Source organism: Bolinopsis microptera, chromosome 9 (assembly GCF_026151205.1).
Source record: "Bolinopsis microptera isolate Bmic1 chromosome 9, MBARI_Bmic_1.0, whole genome shotgun sequence".
Lineage (NCBI taxonomy): Eukaryota > Metazoa > Ctenophora > Tentaculata > Lobata > Bolinopsidae > Bolinopsis > Bolinopsis microptera.
In genome coordinates this window covers 15,055,793-15,083,565 of record NC_087080.1, presented here as the reverse complement: position 1 = coordinate 15,083,565, position 27,773 = coordinate 15,055,793, and the positions used below count along the sequence as shown (strand labels likewise).

The following is a 27,773-nucleotide window of genomic DNA, read 5'->3' as shown; positions in this document are numbered from 1 at the left end:
TACTGCACAGCGTGATAGTCAGACTACCAGTGATTTAGCAGAGCTTTCGAATATCTTTCAGATTCTTTATTTTTATATCTTTATTAAATATACTTTATAAATGTATTATTTTTATTTCAAGTACATGGACTCATGTTACAAAATCGACATGCTTCAGTCTCTTTTACATATTTCTCTTCACTCCCGCGGCTCCCATTTTCTGTTCTTCATCTGTAACATAGAGTAGCATTTGGCTCTACACCCGGCAAACTGATGGATTTCGACACCTGCCATTTCGTCCTTGAATCTGAAAATGTGAAAGTGTTAAATTCGATTGCCTTCATCCCTAATTTATCATACATTGATTTTTAATTTGATTTAGTGACTGATAATACCTGCCCGGGGTGAGTTTATTCTGAATGGAATAGAGACAATGATTCACAGGGTAGTTTGAGAAGTCCATGAAAGTTGAGTATATTCTCGAAAATTTTTCAGTCAAATCGCCTTCTTGTATGTGGTATAGAAAACTGTCCGTGTCACTGTAGCACAACTGAAATTTGTTAATTTTAAATAGAGAAAAATAAGAACATCTAGAATAACGATCTGTTGTTGTTCTGTTAAGCTAGAATTTACGTTTAAATATTATTGTATAATACGAGCCCCTGCTATTTATGATAAGTTAGCATGCAACTTGAATTAGAATCAAATTAGCAAACTGAAGAGCGAACTATGTATCACAAGACTAAAGAACGAACTGTGCATCTTTTTAAGATAAAATAGAACCTGTGGAGGAACGAGTTGAGTAGATTTATCAATCAAGAACTGATTGATTACAAACTTCTGCGAAACGAACTGATTCAATCTGATTTCCCGCAGCGTTCTCCGGCTTGATATAGTCAGACCGTTACCATGAAAACAAACGTCATTGCATGTTGTTTGTCCCTTGAGCGATGCAGGCAAGCCGCTGCATTGTCAAGTACATTAAGGACTCAATAGTCCACTGGACGGCTCTCGTAGCTTGACTTAATGCTTGTCTCTATCTTGAATACTAGCAAGTAATGGAATTTACCTACAATACTAACAATTAATGTACTTGATAATGCAGTTGACCCTGATCACCAACAATAGTCACATGACTCTCTAATCTGAAAGCTCTGGTAACCGAATAACTATGTACAGCAAGTAATCTCATGATCCCAATAACAAAACCTCTGTGATATTCATCTTCAATAAGAATATCTGACATTGTAAAACTAACAAAAAGAGAAATGAGATATATAATGATGTTGATCCTTTTAATAACAAATTTTTACAAGTATCGAAAACCCGTGAAATTTTTACAAGTGTCGAAAATCCTCGAAATTTTTACAAGTGTCGGAAAATCCTCGAAATTTTTACAAGTGTCGAAAATGCTCGAAATTTTTACAAGTATCGAAAATCCGTGAAATTTTTACAAGTGTCGAAAATCCGTGAAATTTTTACAAGTGTCGAAAATCCTCGAAATTTTTACAAGTGTCGGAAAATCCTCGAAATTTTTACAAGTGTCGAAAATGCTCGAAATTTTTACAAGTATCGAAAATCCGTGAAATTTTTACAAGTGTCGAAAATCCTCGAAATTTTTACAAGTGTCGGAAATCCGTGAAATTTTTACAAGTGTCGAAAATGCTCGAAAATTTTTACAAGTGTCGGAAAATGTGTGCAATAGCAAAATGTGTGCTACAGAGGGTAAATATCTCTTACTAGCCCTTTCCGCTAAGCTATTCCTAATTACTAAAATATGTCGAGATTTACTGAACTCCAACTTCAAATATTGATGATTTTAGTATTCCTCAATCTAAAAATCTTCGAAATTTTTCTGCAAGGCATTTTTATCCACGTTTCATGCAATTCGATCACTTTTGGCGGAAAAAAATATTTTCAAATTTTCAAACTTTTTTTTTGAAGTCTCGAAAAAAAATTTTAAGTGAAAAATTTTTGAAGTTTTTCTAAAAACTACATTTCTCCGTGTTTCAAACGATTTCAATCATTTTGAGCCAATAAAAAATTTTCACTTTTTTTGGTGATTAACTAATTGGTAATTATCCAATTAACTGATTGTCCAATGTAAAAATTTTTGATACAAAAGTTTTACTCCTTGATAAGATAAACATTCTAGGTTAATTTTCAGCCTTCTACGACGTTCACAACTAAAGATATTTGGCAAACCAGAAAAGTGGTACAAAGGTGGTAAAAAGTGGTAAAAGTGGTGTTTCTGTTGAGATACAAAATTGGCAACAAGTCTAATTATGTTCGTAGGGGTCCTAACTACCATATTCCGTTGAGAAATCCTTGTGAACATTCAAATCCAACGGAACCCTTAAATCGACCACTTTTCCCCTTACTATCTGGGCCACATAGTCATACAGAAACCAGAATTTCTAAGTAATTTGTATCAGACATATTGAACATATAAATGACAAACCTTGAGGACTTTCCCAAGAAATGTAGAGAGTTGACTCGCTGGTTGCCATGACGACCACGTCGTATGGTGCTGATGAGAAGGCTGGTTGGTAAGGGGAAAGATATGTGTCAGTCGGTCTGTCAGTAGGTGTCAGTTAAACTTACGGTAAGTAAATACATTATATGATCAGATATTCTAAGTCGGTCCGTCGGTCTGTCAAGTATTGTGTGTCAACTTGTTTAAAATTCTAATGCTAATTCTAATTGCAGAGTTATATCGTAATATGCTATATTAAATACACGTGTGAAAGTGCTTTAAAATCCAGAAATTACAAGGGTAAAATTACCCGCTGCATATCACATTATTGCAGGCGAATACACTAGTTTAAGACATTGGGACCTTGTCATAGAACAAAAAATATAAGCTCCAGAAACTCTTTACCGCGGTCTGTAAAATTCAAGTAAAACTGCGAAAGTGAAACTGTTAAAGTGAAAGTGAAAGTGAAAGTGAAACTGAAAGAGAAACTCACCTCCAATAGTAGTTCTCACAGAAACGGCTTCACACCAGCCACTCTCCCCGACTCTGTTAAAAGCCATACCCTTAACCTGGTACAGTGTGTTCTCCTTCAGGCCCGGATACTGGGTCTTAAAGAGGTCCTTACTGACTCGAGCACCGTCAGCGTTAACCATGTGTGTATCGTATATCTCACCGCCGTCGTGTGGGATGAAGGAGAACGCGTACTCTGAGAGTGGGAAACTTTATAGAATAGATTGTTACTAATCTGGCAAAATTGTTTTACAGAAACAATTCCTATGATCATGAGTCTGGAACTTTTTCATATTTAGTTATGATTAGGATCTAAAGGACTTCTAATCAAGAACAACACAGAACACATATAAAATAATATATAATATGGTGCTAATCTAATCTAAGTTCCTGACGATTGCTTTAGTTTAATTGCTATCTTACTATATATAAAGCGAGACGATATATATATATATATATCTGTGCCATTTTACTGACACCACGGCATCGACTTTAACGCAACTTTCTGCAAAAACCGTAAAAGATATACAACTGAAACTTTTTTGGCTGGGTCAAATGCTTTAATATCCTCCAAATCAGCATGAAAAAATAAAAAATTGGCCGAGGAATAATGGTTTTAGAGCCGAAAATTTGGACCCCCAAGTGGTGTCAAAAACGCCAATTAAATAGGTAATAATTATTTCAGTATCTTGAGTCTTAACACCGTTTAGGGTTATATTTCACGGGTTCCTGCTAGTAGTATGAAACTTGAAGCCATTTGAACTTTGTTTCATTTGTTCTATAAAATAATATATATATACATTATTATTTTTACACGTCTCACTAACTTGTAATTTGCCCGTTTGGTCTGAGAGGATTCCTCCAAGTAAGCTCGATAGTGGTAGTGTTCAGAGGTCTCCCTGATAAGTCTGTGATAGAACTCTCCGGTTTACCCTCCAAAGTTCGGACTGGGTTCTGAAGTTCGGAGTAGTTCCCAAATCCGGCAGAGGTTTGGGCGGACACTTTCACGTGGTATTGGGTCCAGGGCTCTGGGGGTATTAACGTTTATTAGTTTAAGTTTTGTAGGATGGATCACTTTTCAGATTTTCAGATGATGAGATAAATCAGTGAACTTAACGGAAAAATGACAGAGTAAACACAGATTACCCTCTAGTTCCATGGCCAATTAATACAGTGAAAAAAATATGAAATTTTTATTTGTAAAATTGAATTTTGAAATAAAACTCACCAAGTCCCCGTATGTTATAGGACAAAGTGTCAGCTCCGACAGTAAAGTTAGCACCAGGGGGAGTGTGGACTATCTTGTATCCTATTATTTCCCCGTTAGGTCGCTCAGGCTCGCGCCATCTCACTTCGATATTCCTCTGCAAAGTTATTATAATGTCAAAACATAAGGTATTACATTTCAATACTAATAAGGTTTTGCACTTCAATGTTCCTCTGCAAAGTTATTACAATGTCAAAACATAAGGTATTACATTTCAATACTAATATGGTTTTGCACTTCAATGTTCCTCTGCAAAGTTATTATAATGTCAAAACATAAGGTATTACATTTCAATACTAATATGGTTTTGCACTTCAATGTTCCTCTGCAAAGTTATTATAATGTCAAAACATAAGGTATTACATTTCAATACTAATATGGTTTTGCACTTCAATGTTCCTCTGCAAAGTTATTATAATGTCAAAACATAAGGTATTACATTTCAATACTAATATGGTTTTGCACTTCAATGTTCCTCTGCAAAGTTATTATAATGTCAAAACATAAGGTATTGCATTTCAATAATGATATGGTTTTGCACTTCTATATATCTCTGCAAAGTTATCATAATGTCAAAACATAAGGTATTGCATTTCAATAATGATATGGTTTTGCACTTCAATGTTCCTCTGCAAAGTTATTATAATGTCAAAACATAAGGTATTACATTTCAATACTAATATGGTTTTGCACTTCAATGTTCCTCTGCAAAGTTATTATAATGTCAAAACATAAGGTATTGCATTTCAATAATGATATGGTTTTGCACTTCAATGTTCCTCTGCAAAGTTATTATAATGTCAAAACATAAGATATTACATTTCAATAATAATATGGTTTTGCACTTCAATGTTCCTCTGCAAAGTTATCATAATGTCAAAACATAAGGTATTGCATTTCAATAATAATATGGTTTTGCACTTCAATGTTCCTCTGCAAAGTTATTATAATGTCAAAATATAAGGTATTGCATTTCAATAATAATATGGTTTTGCACTTCAATGTTCCTCTGCAAAGTTATTATTATGTCACAGAATGAAGCAAGGTGCAGTGGCATTATGATTGAATATCTATACATACTCAGTAGTTTTCAAATTCTAAGTTCCCAAGATTTGTATATAAAAAAGGTCAAATGCTTTCGCTTTAAAAGTAGTAATTTTCTAAAGATGAACAATAACATAATAAAACAATACAGAATAAAAAACAAAAGTCACAATACCTGGCCAGGTTCCAAGTCGAAGATAAATGGAGCACTAGGTAGGTCAGGTGAAGTGTACCTCTCCTGATCAGAACAAGGACCCCACCCTTTAGAGTTACCTACTTTTACACAGATGTGGTAGTTCTTACCCTTATCCAAGTCTTCTAATCTCTTGTGCTGCGATCATTGGGTTCAAACTATTGGTTTGTCAATAATCAACATGTAACCCGGGAAATTGTTATACAAGCTTAGTTGTAAGAAACATTTCTAAGAACTACCTAAGGCTGAGTCTATTTCAAATACCAGTATTTTAGTTTTATTTATTTTTAATTGTAGTTGACGAAATGAGTTTTTAAACTAATTACAACACTACAAATCTATTACATTTATTGAGCTATGTAAGTTTTCAGTACGTCCTGTTTATGACAAAGGCATGTAGCCGAAACGTCGACAAAGAATTATGTTTTAACACACTGAGTGGAGACTCTCATTTCGTCAACTACAATTAAAAATAAATGATTGACCCACTCATAAGAGCAAAACAAGATTACCAATTTTAGTTTTATCTTGAACAGTAACTGGCTCGTTAATATGAGATAGTTATAAGACAGTTGTAAAAAGTTTTAATACTTTCAACACTACTATATAACAAATAATTTGAGAAAACGATGTAACAGAGTCGATATATTTCAATGTTGCCATGGGGTGGCAAGTCCCCATACATCGTGGTCCGGTAGTTTCATTGCGTCCTAATACACCCTAAATTCTAACTAACCAAAGTTTCTGGCCCGGTTTCATTGCGTCCTAATATACCCTAAATTCTAACTAACCAAAGTTTCTGGCCCGGTTGTAACGGCTTTCTTTCTCTTGCCGGTAAGACCATACTCTACTCTGTATCCGGTTATCCTGCCGTGTACGGAGGAACTGGGTGGGGCTCGCCAAGCTACGTTTATCTCTGTTGAACTGAAAGCGTTCGTCTGCACAGGGAGAGTAAAGTAAGTCGATGAAATTTGATTTGGTAAATAAAGAAGTTTTAAAAACTGTACAAGATTAAAGATACTTTGAATGTTAACAAACCGATTAATCCATGTCACCCCTACCTATCTACAGTCTACACACACGAGCATAAAACGGAACAAATTTTGCTACACATTATGATAGTCATGAATTGCAGTTAAAACACAAACCTCAAGGTCTACAGGCCTACCCTCAGGTATATCCTCGCCGGTCCTAACTTGGACTGGTTCACTGGGAGGACCGTAACCCTGATGGATAAGATGTTAGAAAACAGTCTGTACTGTTTTTTGTTGCTAAAAACAAGTTTAGGAGATGTATGAGTTTACTTGCACTTACAAGAACCATCTTTGTTGTACATAACATTAGCAACTTTAGAGCAAAACTGAGTTTAGGTTTAACGACCAGTAGTAACCATTAGTAACCTTTTGTAACCATAATTAAACATTGCATTAGTAACCCCAATTCCCGTTAGATTGACTTTATTGACTTGATACGTGATTCCAGTGTGACAATATTGTAATTAAATGGGTTGAGTGTTTTTTAGCAGCATAAATCGCTCCCACACGGTAACAAAAGGTTGAAAATTATATTGTATAATGCTTTCTTTATCAGATGTAAGTGTAACTTCATTTCCCAATATCTTCAGAATATTTTGTAACTTTAGTCATGATAAAATCATTGAAAATATGTGCCGTGAGTAGGTATGAAGCTATTAATAATTGCAGTGTCAGAACTCAGAAATCGGAGCCCAGGAAGTAAAAGATTCGGCTACTCAAGTGGAAATTATACCAACATTCCAGCCATGTCAATTTAAACAGAATTTTATCATAGTATAACACAAAAGCCCCTCCCGGATTGCAACACGTAAGAAAAATAATGACTGCATTAACAATATTTGTTACAAGGGCTGACTCTAACTTTCTTTTTATCTAGACAGACATTTAATAGTGAAATTTAATGATGAAAAATGGGGGAAAATGATGAATGATATTCATGGTGAATTGAGTATCCAAATTGTAAAATTTCACCATTGGTCATGACCCCCCCCCCCCCCCCCCCCCCCCCCCCCCCCCCCCCCCCCCCCCCCCCCCCCGTAACCATTAGTAACCACTAACCAGTAGTTTACCGGTAGTTTACCAGTAGTTTACCAGTAGTTTACCGTAGTTTACCGTAGTTTACCAGTAGTTTACCGGTAGTTTACCAGTAGTTTACCAGTAGTTTACCGGTAGTTTACCAGTAGTTTACCAGTACTTTACCAGTAGTTTACCAGTAGTTTACCAGTAGTTTACCAGTATTTTACCAGTAGTTTACCGGTAGTTTACCAGTAGTTTACCAGTAGTTTACCAGTAGTTCACTCACCTTGATAGTTCCTGCCTCTATCTGTATCGAGTAAATGGTGTACTTGGTGAGGTTAGTTAGAGTGTACTCCGATATTGTAGAGACCTCCTGATCAAGGAGAGGTGATTAATTAACTAATTAGCCAGTAATTAACTTGTTACTGGCTAATTAGTTAGCTTACTGTGGAGTGAATTTGAAATTGTTTTCATTTTAGAACTATAAAATATGATGATTGTCGACCGAATCACTTGTCAGCGAGCCACTCTGAAATGGCCGGCGGTTTAATATAAATTTACACTTCCGTGAGTAATAATAAGGAATTTGTGGTTTGTTGATAAATACAAGCAGCTTAATCAGCCAACTCTGTATTCACACTGACTCACCCTACTACAATCAATTTTCTGAAATTACAGTAAATTTCAAATAAGAACATATTCGAGACGACAGTACCCAAAAAATGCTGGAAATCATCGCCACCAGTTTCGCCACGGAGACAGTAAGAAGAAAAAAGAAAAATATTTTGTGAGTCTCATAATGCCAACGTGGCATAATGCTAACGTGGCATAATGCCTACGTGGCATAATGCTAACGTGGCATAATTCCAACGTGGCATAATGCCAACGTGGCATAATGTCAACGTGGCATAATGCCAACGTGGCATAATGCCAACGTGCCAACGTGGGTACTTTACCTGTTGGCAGGTAAACATGCAACAACAAGCAATGATAGGTAGACTAACATGCGAGGTTTCAAGGTAACTCTGGTTTTACGTCAATACATATTTTCTATAGTTTTTTGCGGTTCATGATTAAGTTATGTTAAACTTAGAGACTCAATCCCTTGCGTATTTTTGCAGGACCACGCCCCACGAATAACATGGGATGACATGCAATGTTTGCGAGTACTGAGTACTCTAAAAGAGGTCTAATTAGCGACCATGTTTGAGCTAGAAGAAAGGGCATGAGACATGCCGGTAAAATGGGCTCCTGGCGAATCTCATTATTATTACCACAATATCTGGAACACCCTGATGTGTGATCTGTAAATGTAGTTGGCTCAAAAACTTATGAACTCGAGGCGTATCTTGCGAATGAATGTAATGTTTACGAGAAAACTGTTCATTATATTTACTATTTAGTCATCTTGATCAGTATAATAAATATACAAGTAATGTTAGTTCCACATTTTACTATTCGACAAAACATTTTCATAGTCAGTAACCTTGTTATAAAGCTCAATACAAACCTATTATAATTATCAATTATGATAATTTCATAATTACATAATTAACATATCATCATTACATTATGTTCAACTAGATCAACATTTTAAACTTGGGTAAATCCAAATATTAAAAATTAACACGTAATTTTTTTAAAACACGTTTCAACTTGTTTTGAAGTTAAGACTCACGATAGGTGACTCGGGTGAGGCGTAGAGAGTCTTGTAAAGTATCCGGTACTTGGTGATAACACCACACTGAGCCCTCCTGTCAGGTGGTGCCCACGTGATGGTGATGCTAGTACTGCTCACTGCTGTTCCGTGCACTAGTTGTGGGGGCGCTTCCGGTCCTGAGGGCACAGAGATGGGTCATTAGGGAATGTGGTGATTTTTAAATGATTTATTATGGGGGGGGGGGGGGGGGGGGGGCCAACCATATTAAAGTATATTAAAATGTAGGATTTTTCCCGATTTTGACCCGGGGATATACTTTAATATACTTTAATATACCTACAATATACTTTAATATCCCTATCTCCTTGGAGGCCTACTTCAAAAATTGTTGCCCAAAATAAGCTTGAAATGAAATTCTTAATCTATTCCAAAAAGGTCTTAAAAAAATATTGAAAACTGATGGAGTTATTTCAATTTTAATGAAGTCATTTTGGCTAGTATTCCGAACCGAGATATTATGTGCAATTTTCCCAATTTTGTTCATGGAGGTCTTTTTACTTAGTATCCACTATATTCAACAAACACTGAGTTATATCTTTCACATAGAGTTAGTCTCATTAAAAAATATTGAAATTTTATCGAATTTGGTCAAAAGCGAATTTGGGCAAAAGCGTATGCCCAAATATGGGCATACTTTTTAAAGCTCATATCTCAGCCAATTTTTGACCAATCTGGATGGAAATTCATGTACTAGTCCTAAAACAGGCTTATCTTGCGAATCTGAGTGAAAAATATAGTTCATCATGTAAATCTTAACGAAGAATATAAATCTTCTAATTGTAGGTATATTAAAGTATATTAAAATGTAGGATTTTTTCCGATTTTGACCCGGGGAAATACTTTAATATACTTTAATATGGTTGGCCCCCCCCCCCCCCCCCCCCCCCCCCTATTATTTCATGCAATTAATAGTGGTGAATCTGGTGAGTATGAGTGTTTTTATTGTTGTAATTAAGTTGAAAAACCAAACTATTAAATATCTTTATTCCAACTCACGGTCTTCAAGCGACGTCCCGACAGCGTTAGTAGACGAGAGACCCTCTCCAGCACCGGTGATAGCCGTCACGTACAGTTTGTACTCTGTGTACTTGTACAGATCTGTCAGCAGGTATGTCGGGTTCTCACTCCGCGTCTCAACCTGAGAGAGGGGAGTTTTAGAGGGGAGTTTTAGAGGGGAGTTCTGGAGGGGAGTTTTAGAGGGGAGTTTTAGAGGGGAGTTTTAGAAGGGAGTTTTAGAGGGGAGCTTTGGAGGGGAGTTTTAGAGGGGAGTTTTAGAGGGGAGTTTTAGAGGGGAGTTTTAGAGGGGAGCTTTAGAGGGGAGTTTTGGAGGGGAGTTTTAGAGGGGACTTTTAGAGGGGAGTTTTAGAGGGGAGTTTTAGAGGGGAGTTTTAGAGGGGAGTTTTAGAGGGGAGTTTTAGAGGGGAGTTTTAGAGGGGAGTTTTAGAGGGGAGTTTTAGAGGGGAGTTTTAGAGGGGAGTTTTAGAGGGGAGTTTTAGAGGGGAGTTTTAGAGGGGAGTTCTGGAGGGGAGTTTTAGAGGGGAGTTTTAGAGGGGAGTTTTAGAAGGGAGTTTTAGAGGGGAGTTTTAGAGGGGAGTTTTAGAGGGGAGTTCTGGAGGGGAGTTTTAGAGGGGAGTTTTAGAGGGGAGTTTTAGAGGGGAGTTTTAGAGGGGAGTTTTAGAGGGGAGTTCTGGAGGGGAGTTTTAGAGGGGAGTTTTAGAGGGGAGTTTTAGAAGGGAGTTTTAGAGGGGAGCTTTGGAGGGGAGTTTTAGAGGGGAGTTTTAGAGGGGAGTTTTAGAGGGGAGTTTTAGAGGGGAGTTCTGGAGGGGAGTTCTGGAGGGGAGTTTTAGAGGGGAGTTTTAGAAGGGAGTTTTAGAGGGGAGTTTTAGAGGGGAGTTTTAGAGGGGAGTTTTAGAGGGGAGTTTTAGAGGGGAGTTTTAGAGGGGAGTTTTAGAGGGGAGCTTTGGAGGGGAGTTTTAGAGGGGAGTTTTAGAGGGGAGTTTTAGAGGGGAGCTTTAGAGGGGAGTTTTAGAAGGGAGTTTTAGAGGGGAGCTTTGGAGGGGAGTTTTAGAGGGGAGTTTTAGAGGGGAGTTTTAGAGGGGAGTTTTAGAGGGGAGTTTTAGAGGGGAGTTTTAGAAGGGAGTTTTAGAGGGGACTTTTAGAGGGGAGTTTTAGAGGGGAGTTTTAGAGGGGAGTTTTAGAGGGGAGTTTTGGAGGGGACTTTTAGAGGGGACTTTTAGAGGGGAGTTTTAGAGGGGAGTTTTAGAGGGGAGTTTTAGAGGGGAGTTTTAGAGGGGAGCTTTAGAGGGGAGTTTTAGAGGGGAGTTTTAGAGGGGAGTTTTAGAGGGGAGTTTTAGAGGGGAGCTTTAGAGGGGAGTTTTGGAGGGGAGTTTTAGAGGGGACTTTTAGAGGGGACTTTTAGAGGGGAGTTTTAGAGGGGACTTTTAGAGGGGACTTTTAGAGGGGAGTTTTAGAGGGGACTTTTAGAGGGGAGCAATACTCAGCTTATCAGCATGATTCATCAATGTGGAATTGAATCCCGGATCAAAGTGTGTTAAAGTGAATCATTTAGGCAGAAGAAGAACAACGGTTTAATTATACTAATAAATTAATAAGAAAAGATGCACTATGTCAGTTATTACCGTTCTGTGACTAAGAGGGCAGTCTCCGGAAGTACACTGGTAGTAAACTTTGTAGCGCTGTATGATACCGTTAGGGAAGGTGGGTTGTACCCAGTTAACTCGGAGGGAGCTGCTGCTGACCGCTCCTACACTGAGAGATAGAGGGGGACCCGGGCCTGGGGGAGAGTAGTTGGTAAACTGATAGATTAAATTAATGACTCATTGGTAAATAAATAAATATTCAAAGTGTGTCCAATATTCGTATTATTGTAGAAAAATGTAGTCGAATATTTATATTATTGTATCAAAATGTGTCAAAATCGAAAAGTTGTGTGGTTTAATCTCATAAAATATGATTATCTGAACTCGTTACTCACTATCTTCTAGAGTCTTGAAGAAGACCATCTGAGAGCTATCACCAGCCCCCTGTGTGTTCCTAGCTTGTACCCTGACAGTGTACTCTGTGTACTTGGCTAGACCAGACAAGGTGTACGTGCGGGATGCAGTGCTCACTTTCTCCCACTGAGGTTTGAGTTGCAGTGAGGCTACAGTAAGAGTTAGGATAGAAGAGACAGGATAAGAAAAAAGGGGAAAAAAGAGTCAGGATATAGTAATGTTAATGTTAGAGTTAGGTTTCAGTACAATGTGGTTACTTCTCTTCAATCATACTAAGCTGTTAAGATCTGGTCGCCAGTGGTAAACATTGGTAATGAACATTGAACAGATTTAAATTAACCTTTATTATTATTATAAAACAGGATCTTACCGACAAAAATGATTTTTAAAAATACCTTAATGCGGTAAACTGTACCCTTGAAAAAGATTTTCCCAACATCTGTTGAGTTAAGTTGAGTTAAGTTAACCTTGCCCGACATAATCCCAGTATTATTCCTAACCTAAATTATCACTGGTGTCTCCGTTCCTAACCACATCTAACCTCAGCCATTTTTTAGTCATTTTAGTTTATACAGGAGAATAAGTGAAAGACCCAGGCCTCGGGACTTTAAGCTTTCTGAGAAGACAGACTGACTGACGCTAATGATGACAAATCCAACTTGTTGGCCAGCATGTAACATACTATACATGGAGGGTAACTTAAGCAGAGGAGCCCGACAAATCTCCGCGGTTTCTTCTCAGAATGCAACAAATTGTGGTTACAATTTAACATATTGGTGTGGTTTTAGGACACCTGGTTGGGACCACACCAGTCGACTAGGGCGGTTACAAAACATGCTCCTTACATCTAGAAATCAGATTACTGGTTAATAACACTAACAGAGAAATTATGGGAAAATCACTTAATATATATAACACAATGTCACACACGATTTTATAATGAAGCCTAAATTAAACCTGGAGACATGAGTCTAAGAGTATGGTGGCCTGTGAACAGTTTACAAAAGTTAATAATAGTCCTAATAATGTAATCTCACCTCGCTGGAAGGAGAGTTTCTGATCTGATAATCCAGGTAGTAACCGAACAAGCTGCCCTGGGTGTCTAGGGGTTGCTCCCACGATACTTCGGCACTTGTTGAACTCAGTGCCCGGACCTGGGGTAGGAGAGTTCATTTTTGAGAAGATTATTGAGAAGATTTTTGAGAAGCAAGAAGATATTATTATAGGTCAATGTTCATTGAAGACGAGTAGTTGCAACTGCAAAATGCTTCACAGTTGCAGTAAACGACTGTTTACAGGGTAAGCAAGACTAAGTAACATGGTGTTCACCTGTAAGTTGAGAGGTGCAGAAGGTCTGCCCTGTTCAGTGGATATCCTCGCCTCAATACTAGCAGCACTGCTCCCTATCTCGTTAGCTGAGAACACCTTGAAGGTGTAACTTTTGAAGGGTTGGAGGTTCGTTACACGGAGCTCGTTGGTTATGGCAGTGGTGGGGTAAGTCTTCCAGTCCTCTCCTTCTAGCCTGGACAAGTTGGATTTAGTGTTAAATTTGTGTTAAATTTGTGTTAAATTTGTGTTAAATTTGTGTTAAATTTGTGTTAAATTTGTGTTAAATTTGTGTTAAATTTGTGTTAAATTTGTGTTAAATTTGTGTTAAATTTGGTTGGAAAAAAAAAACAAGTGTCTTTAAACGTCCGCTATCTGTTGGCACTCATCAATGAAATTTAAAATGTGAAAACTGTACAAAAGGCATAATATCATCCTCTTCTTCACATTACCTGTACATAACAGTGTACTGTCTAATAGGGGTGTATCCGTCATGACCCGGCTCCCACTGCAGTTTTATACTTGTCTTATCCTTCTCCACAGCTATTGGCAGGCCTGGCTTCTCAGGTACAGCTGTAATTGCAAGTTTTAGTGCTGGACAGGTGTTCGCGGGGGGAAATAGTCGTTTCCTCCCCCGTTCTCGAACTAATAAGGGAAATTAATTGATCTGAAGAGGGAACCCTATTAAGTAACTTGAAGTCATGGATAAATTAGTTCAAAATCCCGTGACCCTGATCTGGTATTATATGATGTAACACATTTGTGCAATCTATTTAGTCCTCCAAGGGTAACGGAGGGCACTGGAAAAATGAGTTCACACTATATTGACTATCATGCAATTTATAAAAGCGCGCATGAGGTAGGGCGTTGGTAATGGGCCAATAGTTAGATCATGACAGAATGAGTGAGAATGACTCACTCTACCGATTACACTCATTACAGTAATCTGTTCACATCATGACAACCTCTGAGCAAAGAAGTACGCCGGTACGAGATAGTTCTAACCTTACAAGCACTTTGACAGAATATGCGATAACATAATCAAGATTTGCACTCAAACATTACGTAACATAGACATGATGATTAAAAGATTTCAAATTAAATATCAAATATTGAGAGACATGAAATTGTAACTTACTTTTGACAGCGACTCTTGCCTCAGCAGTATCCTGGCCGGCCTGGTTACTTGCTATGCAGGTGTACAAATCAGTTGTGTTGATATTCTCAATCTCCAGTATATCACTGCAACATATGTGGTTCAGAGAAGCGTTATTCTCCTTATTTGGGCATCATGTGAGTCACGTGATGCCCATATAAGGAGTGTGTTCACATTAACGAGGTACTTTCCCAAGAGATGCTGATTGGTGCGGGGATGCGTGGTTGTTTAAAAGACATGTGATGAGCCATTGAGCTTGCAGATGAGTGGTTGTCACGTGAATGAGACAGTGGAATGTGGATCAGCATGCACCACAACACCATGCCATAACCGTGCCGTAAAACCAAACAAATCTCAAACAAGGTAGAGGTAATTTGCGGGTAGGTAGTGGTACATTTTAAGAGGGACTATAATATATAAGGAGGAATTTAATCAACAACACAACTTTTCGTTGATTATATTATCTTAGTAAGGTCATACCACCCCAAGACAAGATATATACGTTTTGAGATGAATTATTTAACGTCAAACTCTACAGCCCAGCACAAAAGGCAGGGTTGTGGGGTAGCAGCGACCATTTTCGGCCAATTTATATGTACCATTTTTGATATATTTCCAGTTTGACCAACATTTTAGTAGACAAAAAATGGTCGTTGCTACACCCTCTCAGGCTTGAAGAAAAATAGGTTGAAATCTGTAGAGATCAATGTACAGGGAGTGCACATTGGAATGCGTGTTAATTTAAATCATGTGATGGGCAGTAAAGAGCATACCCAGGGCCCACACACTATCACTCACCGATTGTGTACTGGCTCAAGTGCTCTGGGAGGAGGTGGTTTATGTGACACTCGAATGTGACACTCGAATGTGACACTCGAATGTTACACTCGAATGTTACACTCGAATGTTACACTTGAATGTTACACTCGAATGTTACACTCGAATGTTAAATGATTACAACGTTTAAAGTATGTGCCATCGGAGGTCTAGTAATTAATTTGAGGTGCTATTGATATAAGGGTATTTAAGGAAACGTATGAGAATAGGAGGAGGTAAAAATAAAATTACGAAAGATTTGTGAATCATAAATGGTATAAATTAGTTAAACTCTAAGTGTGGTGGTTAGTTACATGTTCCTTACTTATGATGATGTGGTATAAGATGTGTATCAGTTGCGAGGAGATGATAGTGAGGGTGGGGTGACCTGCTCGGATATCAACAGGCTGCTTCCTGAATCCGACACCTGTCTTGGATAGGATACGATGTAGGAGACACTCTTGGATATAATGTATGATGGAATGTAGGATTAAATGTAGGGTAAGACGTAGGATAATGTGTAGGATGAAATAAGTTCACTACCTGGTCGTTTGCATGGGAACTCTGGCAATAAGGTTCCCGTTTTTCCTCCAACTCATAGTTGGGGCAGGGTAACCAATCCTCGCTACACAGGTCAGTCTCACAGCGCTACCACGTGACACGTTAACTGCCTCCGGTCCTTGTGTTATCTCTGGTGGCACTGCGGGGTTCCAAGGTTACTAACTGATTCATTGTCGGATGATTAGGAGGGATTAATTAAAAAACACAAATTTAAAAAAAACAAAAAAATAAAAAACAACAAATTAAAAAAAAGGTTAATCGTAAAAGCAGCTTTATCAAATTCGATAAAAAAACTTTCCTATTGATTTCCAATATCATATCATCTCGCAGGTACTCAGTGAATTTTCTAACTAGCGGCTACATATAACCATACCCTGAACAGTAAGTTTAGCTGTGGCAGTCACGACCCCAACTTCGTTCTGGACTCTACACACATACTGTCCTGTATCTGAGCTCCTGATCGTGGCGAACTTAATCGTGCCCGCAGCGCTGTCCAGTTCAATCCTGGGAAATAAGAGTTTAGGAAGAATGTTTGGGATTTGTGACATGTGTCTACGATATAATATAATAGTTTTTCTGAAAGTATTAATTATAGAAGAGACCTTGTTATATTATCAAACACGTCAGAACATTCTCATAACTATAATTTGTTAATGGGAACTAAATTGGTTAATAATAGAATCAATTCAGACTCAAGCCTTCTTAAGGGAATTATATATCATATTCCGGTATGATTACAACTAAACCAATTAAATACCCAACCTACGCGGATTCTTTGAAGTTTTCAAACCTATTCCTAAACTTTAATCACACAAATTACTATTGCAGTGGTACTCTAAACTGAGCACCCATTGAAACACGAAATATTACAATTTTTCAAAACAACTTTTAATAATTAAAACTAGCCGTGTACCTGTTATCAGCGCTGTTAGTAAGTGCCCTGCCCTCATATAACCACTCTATAGTTAGGGGCTGGTCCCCGGTGTAACCGCACTTGATACTGGTGCTTTTACCCTGGGTCAGGGAGATGTTTCTAGGTGGCACGTTTATTATGGGAGGATCTGAGGGAGATGGAGTTAGGCTAGAACAAGAAACCAAACATACAATTCAGGTTTTATCGGTTTTACATTCGGGTCGAATGCGAAATAAAAATGGTTATAGTTCAAGAGAAATGACAACCATGGAAGAAGAATCCAGAAAAAAAAACCAGAAAAATTGAACAAAAATTGATAAATATCTGAACATGATAATATTTAATATTCTTGTTAATAACCAAATATTATAGTTATATAATATCTAATTCATGATATAACCAAGTATTGGAGTTCCTACCTATAACTCGGAGATCAGCTTGTCCGGACTGTACTCCAGTCCCTGTAGCATCAGCGTTACCCATGTTCAGAGCAAACCCATAGTACGCTCCAGCGTCCACCTTATTTACACGCTTTATAGAAAGTATATCTCTTCTCACGTTTTTGTCCACGTACTCTTCAGCTGTGGTTATACGCTCGTCTGATTCTACCTCCACAGCCTGGGGAAGGTACCAGATTTAGGGACAGTCAAGAATTGCACAACATATTTCAAAACTTTTGAAATATTTTGGGATTCTGGTAATGTATAAAAATTGAACGAAGTTGTCACCTAGGTGGATTAAGTAGTAAATCAATCTAATCACTAAAAAATCGATTACAATTTTAAGAATCGATTAAAATTAAAATACACACCTCATCATCCTTGTTCCAGAAGAAGTAAGGTTTGGGAGTGCCGCTGTATACACAGGTCAATGACACATCAGACCCAGTAGCTACAGTAAGGGAGGCGGGAGACTCCAGGATAACAGGGTCCATTATAACTGTTATACTTGAACTCTCGTGTTTGGTACCTGGATTAGTGATTCGGATTATTAGTTTTTCAATTGACGAAATGATCTTAACAATTTTATCATTTTTTTAGATGAAATTATTCACTGAGGTCACGTGTAAACATACGTTAACAGAAAAAGTAAAACATTTACAAATTGTGGGTTGCTATTACCTAAGCTGGTTTGAATGACAACTGTGTACATCCCCCCATCTTCCTCCTGAATGTTGCTGATACGTAGACTTGACTTATCATCGGATATTCTGGGAAAGAAAATTGTTATGTTTGATGGAGTGTCAAGGGTACGTGTACTTCGGTTAGATATTTCTAGATGTTTCTAGATGTTTCTAGATGTTTCTAGATATTTCTAGATGTTTCTAGATGTTTCTAGATGTTTCTAGACATTTCTAGATATTTCTGGATTTCCGAATGACTGATAAATTAATTTTAGCTTCGTTGATTATCAAAAACTCGGATAACAGTTACAATGAGGTTAATTTCTTTTCGATTAATTAGTAATACAAATTTTTGATTAAATTAACTTTTTTGCTCCCCTAATCATTAAATATTACATAAGACCACTCGAGACAATATTATATTGGATTATTCAAATTATGTGATAAGCTGATATTTGAGAACTATCCCTAAGAATGACTAGAGGCAAATTAATTGACAGTTCGATGTTAATAATAACAATCTCATTAAAAGTATCTCGATAGTGAAATATTGCTAATGTTATCAAATACTTTGATCAATTACAATTAATTGAACTACTCAAGAATTTTACTATAAAAGCCAGTGATCAACTAAAGAGGATCATTCTATTGAGTTACCATTTCAAATGTGCTCAACTTTCATTTAACCTTTCTGGCTTCCATGTTGCCTACAGTTATTTGTACAGTATAGTTTCATTTTGATATATTCTACTTTCGTGTAAAATAATCGGGTGGTATTAATTCGACTCTACTTTAACAATTCGATTGGTTTCTAATTAATAATTTGTAGGTATCAAATTCGCAATCATGACTCTCACGAACCCAGAAAAGGTGAACACCGGTGCTCTTGTCCCCATCAAGTCCAAAGTTGTCAAGATGATGCTCACCTCCCGTATGCAGATCGGAGAAGAACACCAGAAGATCGCTTGTGATACCAAACTCGCCAACTACATGGACCACTGCCCAGAATGGCTCAAAGCCAAGGACGATTCCTCCAAGAACTGGATGGATCTCGACAACAAGATGACTGAAACCATCGCTGTAGTCCGAGCTATTGGAGCTGAATGGTTCCTCATCCCCGACGAACCTGAACAGTTCAAGAAGTGCGAAGAGATCGAGAAGATCCTTTTCTCCATCATGAACACCATGGTCTACCTCATCAACAAGATATGCTTTGCCCCCAACAGCACCGAGTGTAACGACTTCGATGTTGAATACGCCAGATCCAGATTCCTTGCCAAATTTGAACCCAAAGCTAAGGCCATCGAAGAGATCCTCACCGGACCCTTCATCATGGGCAACTCTCTACCCGTCCATGCTGACTACCTTCTCTACGCTTGCCTCTACGACATCAACGTATTCTGCCCCAACGCTCTTGAGAAACACGCAAAGCTGGCAGAGTTCATGGACAAGTTCTGGAACTATCCCAGCCCCATCCGAAGGTGGTTCAGGTCAAACGAATCTAAGACCGGAGAGTACATCCGACCTCCAACACCTCACATCATGGAACTCCTTCCTGAAGATCAGATTCAAGGAGATATTCACTAACTCTGCTTCCATGAAATCAAAGAGACTAACTTTTAAAGAGACGTCCAATTTCTGCCGAATCGTTTGCTTTCAATATTCAACAGATCTATGTTTACGATATGATATTATCTCTAACCATGTCCACCTTTCAAATTTTACTAAATAATATTTATGATCATACCTTTGATAAACCATTTTGTGTTACTGTCTTCGAAATGGATTTAAAGTTATGATTCAATAATGATTAAATTGACGATGAATTTAAATGATTTCTTTTAGTATTGATTTTCAGATACGATTTCTAATCCAACATTTTCTAACAAATCGAATATTTTAGCTATCCAAGTCCAAATCATGACTCTCACGAACCCAGAAAAGGTGGAAACCGGTCCTCTTGTCCCCATCAAGTCCAAAGTTGTCAAGATGATGCTCACCTCCCGTATGCAGATCGGAGAAGAACACCAGAAGATCGCTTGTGATACCAAACTCGCCAACTACATGGACCACTGCCCAGAATGGCTCAAAGCCAAGGACGATTCCTCCAAGAACTGGATGGATCTCGACAACAAGATGACTGAAACCATCGCTGTAGTCCGAGCTATTGGAGCTGAATGGTTCCTCATCCCCGACGAACCTGAACAATTCAAGAAGTGCGAAGAGATCGAGAAGATCCTTTTCTCCATCATGAACACCATGGTCTACCTCATCAACAAGATATGCTTTGCCCCCAACAGCACCGAGTGTAACGACTTCGATGTTGAATACGCCAGATCCAGATTCCTTGCCAAATTTGAACCCAAAGCTAAGGCCATCGAAGAGATCCTCACCGGACCCTTCATCATGGGCAACTCTCTACCCGTCCATGCTGACTACCTTCTCTACGCTTGCCTCTACGACATCAACGTATTCTGCCCCAACGCTCTTGAGAAACACGCAAAGCTGGCAGAGTTCATGGACAAGTTCTGGAACTATCCCAGCCCCATCCGAAGGTGGTTTAGGTCAAACGAATCTAAGACCGGAGAGTACATCCGACCTCCAACACCTCACATCATGGAACTCCTTCCTGAAGATCAGATTCAAGGAGATATTCACTAACTCTGCTTCCATGAAATCAAAGAGACTCTTTCAACTCCATTTTCCGCCCCGTTCAGCATCTATAATTACGATATTAGATTACATCTAGAACTATGTTTACTTTTCAAACTTACAGTATAATATTCATGACCATACCTTTAAGAAACCATTTTGTGTTACTGTTTTTGACATGGAGTATAAGTTATGATTCAATAATCATTAAAATTGATAATGATTAAAATTTATTTATTTTCGGCTGATTTTCAAATACGATTTCTAATCCAACATTTTCTAACAAATCGAATATTTTAGCTATCCAAGTCCAAATCATGACTCTCACGAACCCAGAAAAGGTGAACACCGGTGCTCTTGTCCCCATCAAGTCCAAAGTTGTCAAGATGATGCTCACCTCCCGTATGCAGATCGGAGAAGAACACCAGAAGATCGCTTGTGATACCAAACTCGCCAACTACATGGACCACTGCCCAGAATGGCTCAAAGCCAAGGACGATTCCTCCAAGAACTGGATGGATCTCGACAACAAGATGACTGAAACCATCGCTGTAGTCCGAGCTATTGGAGCTGAATGGTTCCTCATCCCCGACGAACCTGAACAGTTCAAGAAGTGCGAAGAGATCGAGAAGATCCTTTTCTCCATCATGAACACCATGGTCTACCTCATCAACAAGATATGCTTTGCCCCCAACAGCACCGAGTGTAACGACTTCGATGTTGAATACGCCAGATCCAGATTCCTTGCCAAATTTGAACCCAAAGCTAAGGCCATCGAAGAGATCCTCACCGGACCCTTCATCATGGGCAACTCTCTACCCGTCCATGCTGACTACCTTCTCTACGCTTGCCTCTACGACATCAACGTATTCTGCCCCAACGCTCTTGAGAAACACGCAAAGCTGGCAGAGTTCATGGACAAGTTCTGGAACTATCCCAGCCCCATCCGAAGGTGGTTTAGGTCAAACGAATCTAAGACCGGAGAGTACATCCGACCTCCAACACCTCACATCATGGAACTCCTTCCTGAAGATCAGATTCAAGGAGATATTCACTAACTCTGCTTCCATGAAATCAAAGAGACTCTTTCAACTCCATTTTCCGCCCCGTTCAGCATCTATAATTACGATATTAGATTACATCTAGAACTATGTTTACTTTTCAAATTTACAGTATAATATTTATGACCATACCTTTAACAAACCATTTTGTGTTACTGTTTTTGACATGGAGTATAAGTTATGATTCAATAATCATTAAAATTGATAATGATTAAAATTTATTTATTTTCGGCTGATTTTCAAATACGATTTCTAATCCAACATTTTCTAACAAATCGAATATTTTAGCTATCCAAGTCCAAATCATGACTCTCACGAACCCAGAAAAGGTGAACACCGGTCCTCTTGTCCCCATCAAGTCCAAAGTTGTCAAGATGATGCTCACCTCCCGTATGCAGATCGGAGAAGAACACCAGAAGATCGCTTGTGATACCAAACTCGCCAACTACATGGACCACTGCCCAGAATGGCTCAAAGCCAAGGACGATTCCTCCAAGAACTGGATGGATCTCGACAACAAGATGACTGAAACCATCGCTGTAGTCCGAGCTATTGGAGCTGAATGGTTCCTCATCCCCGACGAACCTGAACAGTTCAACAAGTGTGAAGAGATCGAGAAGATCCTTTTCTCCATCATGAACACCATGGTCTACCTCATCAACAAGATATGCTTTGCCCCCAACAGCACCGAGTGTAACGACTTCGATGTTGAATACGCCAGATCCAGATTCCTTGCCAAATTTGAACCCAAAGCTAAGGCCATCGAAGAGATCCTCACCGGACCCTTCATCATGGGCAACTCTCTACCCGTCCATGCTGACTACCTTCTCTACGCTTGCCTCTACGACATCAACGTATTCTGCCCCAACGCTCTTGAGAAACACGCAAAGCTGGCAGAGTTCATGGACAAGTTCTGGAACTATCCCAGCCCCATCCGAAGGTGGTTCAGGTCAAACGAATCTAAGACCGGAGAGTACATCCGACCTCCAACACCTCACATCATGGAACTCCTTCCTGAAGATCAGATTCAAGGAGATATTCACTAACTCTGCTTCCATGAAATCAAAGAGACTAACTTTTAAAGAGACGTCCAATTTCTGCCGAATCGTTTGCTTTCAATATTCAACAGATCTATGTTTACGATATGATATTATCTCTAACCATGTCCACCTTTCAAATTTTACTAAATAATATTTATGATCATACCTTTGATAAACCATTTTGTGTTACTGTCTTCGAAATGGATTTAAAGTTATGATTCAATAATGATTAAATTGACGATGAATTTAAATGATTTCTTTTAGTATTGATTTTCAGATACGATTTCTAATCCAAAATTTTCTAACAAATCAAATCTTTTAGTCCAAATCATGACTCTCACGAACCCAGAAAAGGTGAACACCGGTCCTCTTGTCCCCATCAAGTCCAAAGTTGTCAAGATGATGCTCACCTCCCGTATGCAGATCGGAGAAGAACACCAGAAGATCGCTTGTGATACCAAACTCGCCAACTACATGGACCACTGCCCAGAATGGCTCAAAGCCAAGGACGATTCCTCCAAGAACTGGATGGATCTCGACAACAAGATGACTGAAACCATCGCTGTAGTCCGAGCTATTGGAGCTGAATGGTTCCTCATCCCCGACGAACCTGAACAGTTCAACAAGTGTGAAGAGATCGAGAAGATCCTTTTCTCCATCATGAACACCATGGTCTACCTCATCAACAAGATATGCTTTGCCCCCAACAGCACCGAGTGTAACGACTTCGATGTTGAATACGCCAGATCCAGATTCCTTGCCAAATTTGAACCCAAAGCTAAGGCCATCGAAGAGATCCTCACCGGACCCTTCATCATGGGCAACTCTCTACCCGTCCATGCTGACTACCTTCTCTACGCTTGCCTCTACGACATCAACGTATTCTGCCCCAACGCTCTTGAGAAACACGCAAAGCTGGCAGAGTTCATGGACAAGTTCTGGAACTATCCCAGCCCCATCCGAAGGTGGTTCAGGTCAAACGAATCTAAGACCGGAGAGTACATCCGACCTCCAACACCTCACATCATGGAACTTCTTCCTGAAGATCAGATTCAAGGAGATATTCACTAACTCTGCTTCCATGAAATCAAATGGACTAGCTTTTAAGTCCACTTTCCGTTGAATCGTTTACTCTTTGTTCAACATCTCTGCTTACGATATTTTATTACATCTAAAACTATGTTTAATTTACAATATAATATTTATCACCAGATCTGATTCAAGGAGATATGCACTAATATATGACTATGATATATATATTTCTACAGTTTTGTCCAATTATAGTTATATTTAACTATAACTGGACAAAACTGTAGAAATTCTGTCTTTATATGTTCGTGTATCGTTATTTTTCGACAATAGTTCAAGATTCCAAAAAATGTTTATTTCATTGCCTCCGTTAACTAATAATAATAATACAATAATTCCCAAATCTACTTATCTTATCTCAACACGCAAACACTAACCTGTACTTGCCAGAGGAAGCAATAGGAGAGGAACCCTTTAACCAGTACATGAAGACGGAGGGTGCGGTGTCCCCGCTAATACTACATGATATCGTTGTGTCGCTCCCCACGTCCAGAAACTGGGCTTCAGTACAGACAACTGTTATTGCCGCTGTGAAATATACCATTAATATAATATTACGTAAATATATTGCCAGCAGAAAATATTAGATGAAATAAAATAAAGTGCTTCTCACTTTATATATCGGCACAACTTTAGACAGGTAAAACTAGCAACTTCATTTAAACTCACGTTTCACAGTGAGGAATGTAGATCCCTCGACCCTGATACCATTGTGCAGCGTGGCTACACATGTGTACTTGCCCGTATCTTCTACTCTTATGTTGTAGATGTTGAGCTTGGATCGTGACGGTTCATACTCGCGGCGTGAATCTGATGGATTACGCCCATTATTAGATGCTCAAAGAAAAATATTCCCACATAAAGAGCCTGTCTAGTCAGTCTTAAAATGGTGCTTTCGAAAGCCTTGTCCGAGCTGAAATAGTCATTAATATCCTGATCTGTAATTTGTAGCACATTGGTGCTATTTCGCATGTAATAGTTATAATTTCAAGGACGTTACGCGATTAAATATTATTCTGGTGTTAAGTGCAATAACTGATGTAAATTAAAGGCTCTGTTAAGATCTCCTCACCACGATCGCTGTATATCTGTTTGCCATCTTTGGTCCAGAACAGAAACTGAGCCCGAGGATCATCAGGGACGGAACATCGGAACTTAACATCAAAGGAGTCCTGCATAAACAGGGTCGAGTTAACGGGGGAGATGTCCACCAGTGGAATGTTTCCTGAAACAGCAAAAATAGTTAAATTAGCTGTGTTTGTGGGGGGGGGGGGTTTGTGGGGGTTTTGTGGGGGGGTTTAATTGGGGGGGGGGGGGGTTGTGGGGGGGGGGGTTTGTGTGGGTCTTTGTTCCCCTTTGTTATGGGATTTGTCATGCCATGCAGGCTCGTATAATTATTGTTCCGATATGGCGATATTCCAAGTAACATTAAACTACATTGAGTCATTGTCTTTTATTCTTTTTATGGTGATGACACAATCCTTTAAGGCAAAACAAAGTAGTGACCTTACCCAATTGATGTCGATCATTTGCACATTTAACGTTAGAGGGACGCGCGTGAACTGTGCGCGCGAAACGTGTGAGTCACTTAAATTCTAATATTGTCACCGCGCGCTACGTTAAAAACCTCATTGTTTCATTAAAACTTCAGGGGCAAACTTTGCACACAAACAAAGTCAATGGAGCAGCTTCAATACAAGATTACATGCATATATTCAGCGGGAAGTCGCAACAACACCAACAATCTACATTTCCTCCTGCGTAACCAAGCAGTACGCTCATATAGCACATGTCATTATATTCTTGAATAAATATTAAAAATCCGATAACGGCCGCCAGAAGTCTGAGCACTGAGCTTTATCTCTCTCGCCTCATTTGCAATGAAAACAAGTTCCGATAAAGACCGTGGAAACTCTTCTTTTCTATAACGGAGTGATTGTGAGAACTCCTCATAAAACGCTTATATCGCAAAGTTTTCCCGCGGGATATGCTCAGGCGCCAAAATATATCCCATACATATTACAAAGCAAAGAATGATTGGTGGCCGAGAATGGCATTTTAACGGGAACTGCAGTAGCTCTAACATGGTAACATGATGTAATATGTGTGAGAAGGTGTGTAATGAAGATTTGTACACACCGGCGTCCTGTACGATGACTGTCGCGGTGTTGTTTCCAGCAGAGTTCGTGTTCCATGCTCTACACTCGTACGTTCCTGTGGTATGTATAGCATGTCAAGAATTTGGATTTTTTAGAGACAGCCACGGAGTATTGTTTCTTGGTGCGATGTAAGAAAAGAAGCCATTTACTTTTTTTGAAGAAAGTTTTGAGACTTGTTTTCGGATTGTAAGTCGAAACCTCATCAAACTCAGCCTCGATTACACAGGACAGATCACTAGTGGCTAATCGTTCACCAGATACTACTTTTCTCGGCCATTTGCATCAATCAAGCCACCAATTAAATAGCTAAATTATAATACGGAAACAGTTTAAAATATTTCAAATAACTGAGAGTACTGCGAGCATTTTATCGAGTGCTCCGATACTAATCACCCTATAATGATCAGCGATCTTCAGCCCTCTCAAAATCCTTATTCCTTAAATTTGATACCAAAACTTTATATATTTTACATTCTTTGCTGAATTTTTCGCATACCTTCATCTCTCATAGCAATATTTTGAATTGTAAGCGTGCTTTTATCTGCTTGCGTAAACATCGAATACCTGAAAACAATAAGATGGTTAGAAAGAACAAAACATGGCCAGCACAAAACATGGCCATGACGGTGGAAAACTTGTTTAGTAACATGTACCAAAGACAAGCAGAGCTCAGAGCTCTGTACTATTTGTTATTGTTAGAAAGTAAATAGTTCTTTGTCTCGACATAACATACTGTAAAGACATATTGTTAGACATATTGTTAGGCATATTGTTCTACGTTAACTATGTCACCAACCAATATGTACCAACACTTACATAATAAACGAACAATCCGAAACTTGTTCTTACAATCGGGAGTAATTACAGTACATTAATTGCTAGTATTAGATAATATGATACCGGGTTTGCCGTATTGTAAATTAAAATAAGAGACAATTTGAGCAGAACCCTACATATTTAGATATTTATGGTTCTACTCCGCCGTCAAATAATAATGTGGACAGCATTGTCAGTATTAGACATCGTAAGGAGCAAGGAGTAACACATCAAGGGTTGTTGCTTCGAAGGCCGTTTTTCGCACAGTTTTTTAAACTCTGCGTTAATATTATTATCACAAACAGTTAATACATATTATCACAAACAGACAGTCCTCCTCGTTGCTATTATAACTTTATAAAGTGGAAAAGTAACACCCCTTATTTCTTAAACGATGATTTAACAGATAAATATATCATAATACAGTTACTAAGCGGTGCGAAAAAAGCGTGTGTGTGTTTTTTAAAAACTAGATTTATTCTCGTGAGAAAGTGCAACCCGCCCACCATTCGACTAAACACCGTTGAAAATGTTGAAAACTGTTGAAATGTATTTTAATGACAGTTATTAGCACTGTTATACAGTTTCCTTCTCAAAACGGCCTAGAGAGAGAGAGAGAGAGAGAGAGAGAGAGAGAGAGAGAGAGAGAGAGAGAGAGAGAGAGAGAGAGAGAGAGAGAGAGAGAGAGAGAGAGAGAGAGAGAGAGAGAGAGAGAGAGAGAGAGAGAGAGAGAGAGAGAGAGAGAGAGAGAGAGAGAGAGAGAGAGAGAGAGAGAGAGAGAGAGAGAGAGAGAGAGAGAGAGAGAGA

The 27,773-nt window shown here is 38.7% G+C and overlaps 2 protein-coding genes across 4 annotated transcripts in view; one reads left to right on the top strand and one right to left on the bottom strand.

Moving 5' to 3' along the window:
* The window catches only part of LOC134821194 (receptor-type tyrosine-protein phosphatase F-like), a 91,418-nt gene that overhangs the window by 39,489 nt on the left and 24,156 nt on the right, over positions 1-27,773 (bottom strand). Inside the window, exons 6-33 of one of the 2 annotated variants that reach the window (XM_063831875.1) lie at positions 26,647-26,714; positions 26,131-26,205; positions 25,064-25,216; positions 24,661-24,801; positions 24,369-24,519; positions 18,148-18,236; positions 17,838-17,995; positions 17,446-17,644; positions 17,027-17,174; positions 16,487-16,617; positions 16,096-16,252; positions 15,535-15,558; positions 14,719-14,822; positions 14,033-14,153; positions 13,584-13,776; positions 13,292-13,408; positions 12,236-12,380; positions 11,880-12,034; positions 10,237-10,378; positions 9,199-9,356; positions 7,807-7,893; positions 6,618-6,695; positions 6,261-6,407; positions 5,452-5,607; positions 4,194-4,329; positions 3,793-3,993; positions 2,949-3,161; positions 2,441-2,509 (exon numbers count right to left, since the gene is read on the bottom strand). In XM_063831875.1, coding sequence (XP_063687945.1) covers positions 2,441-2,509; positions 2,949-3,161; positions 3,793-3,993; positions 4,194-4,329; positions 5,452-5,607; positions 6,261-6,407; positions 6,618-6,695; positions 7,807-7,893; positions 9,199-9,356; positions 10,237-10,378; positions 11,880-12,034; positions 12,236-12,380; positions 13,292-13,408; positions 13,584-13,776; positions 14,033-14,153; positions 14,719-14,822; positions 15,535-15,558; positions 16,096-16,252; positions 16,487-16,617; positions 17,027-17,174; positions 17,446-17,644; positions 17,838-17,995; positions 18,148-18,236; positions 24,369-24,519; positions 24,661-24,801; positions 25,064-25,216; positions 26,131-26,205; positions 26,647-26,714 — 3,716 coding nt within the window. The remainder of the gene's footprint in view (positions 1-2,440; positions 2,510-2,948; positions 3,162-3,792; positions 3,994-4,193; positions 4,330-5,451; positions 5,608-6,260; positions 6,408-6,617; positions 6,696-7,806; positions 7,894-9,198; positions 9,357-10,236; positions 10,379-11,879; positions 12,035-12,235; positions 12,381-13,291; positions 13,409-13,583; positions 13,777-14,032; positions 14,154-14,718; positions 14,823-15,534; positions 15,559-16,095; positions 16,253-16,486; positions 16,618-17,026; positions 17,175-17,445; positions 17,645-17,837; positions 17,996-18,147; positions 18,237-24,368; positions 24,520-24,660; positions 24,802-25,063; positions 25,217-26,130; positions 26,206-26,646; positions 26,715-27,773) is intronic. The other variant, XM_063831876.1, reaches the window with a different exon arrangement.
* The window catches only part of LOC134821196 (proteasome subunit beta type-2-like), a 67,435-nt gene continuing 45,456 nt past the window's right edge, over positions 5,795-27,773 (top strand). Inside the window, exon 1 of one of the 2 annotated variants that reach the window (XM_063831879.1) lies at positions 5,795-5,829. In XM_063831879.1, the coding sequence (XP_063687949.1) occupies positions 5,827-5,829 (3 nt within the window). In that variant the 5' untranslated portion in view covers positions 5,795-5,826. Of the gene's footprint in view, positions 5,830-6,061; positions 6,093-27,773 lie in introns of those variants that run through there. The other variant, XM_063831877.1, reaches the window with a different exon arrangement.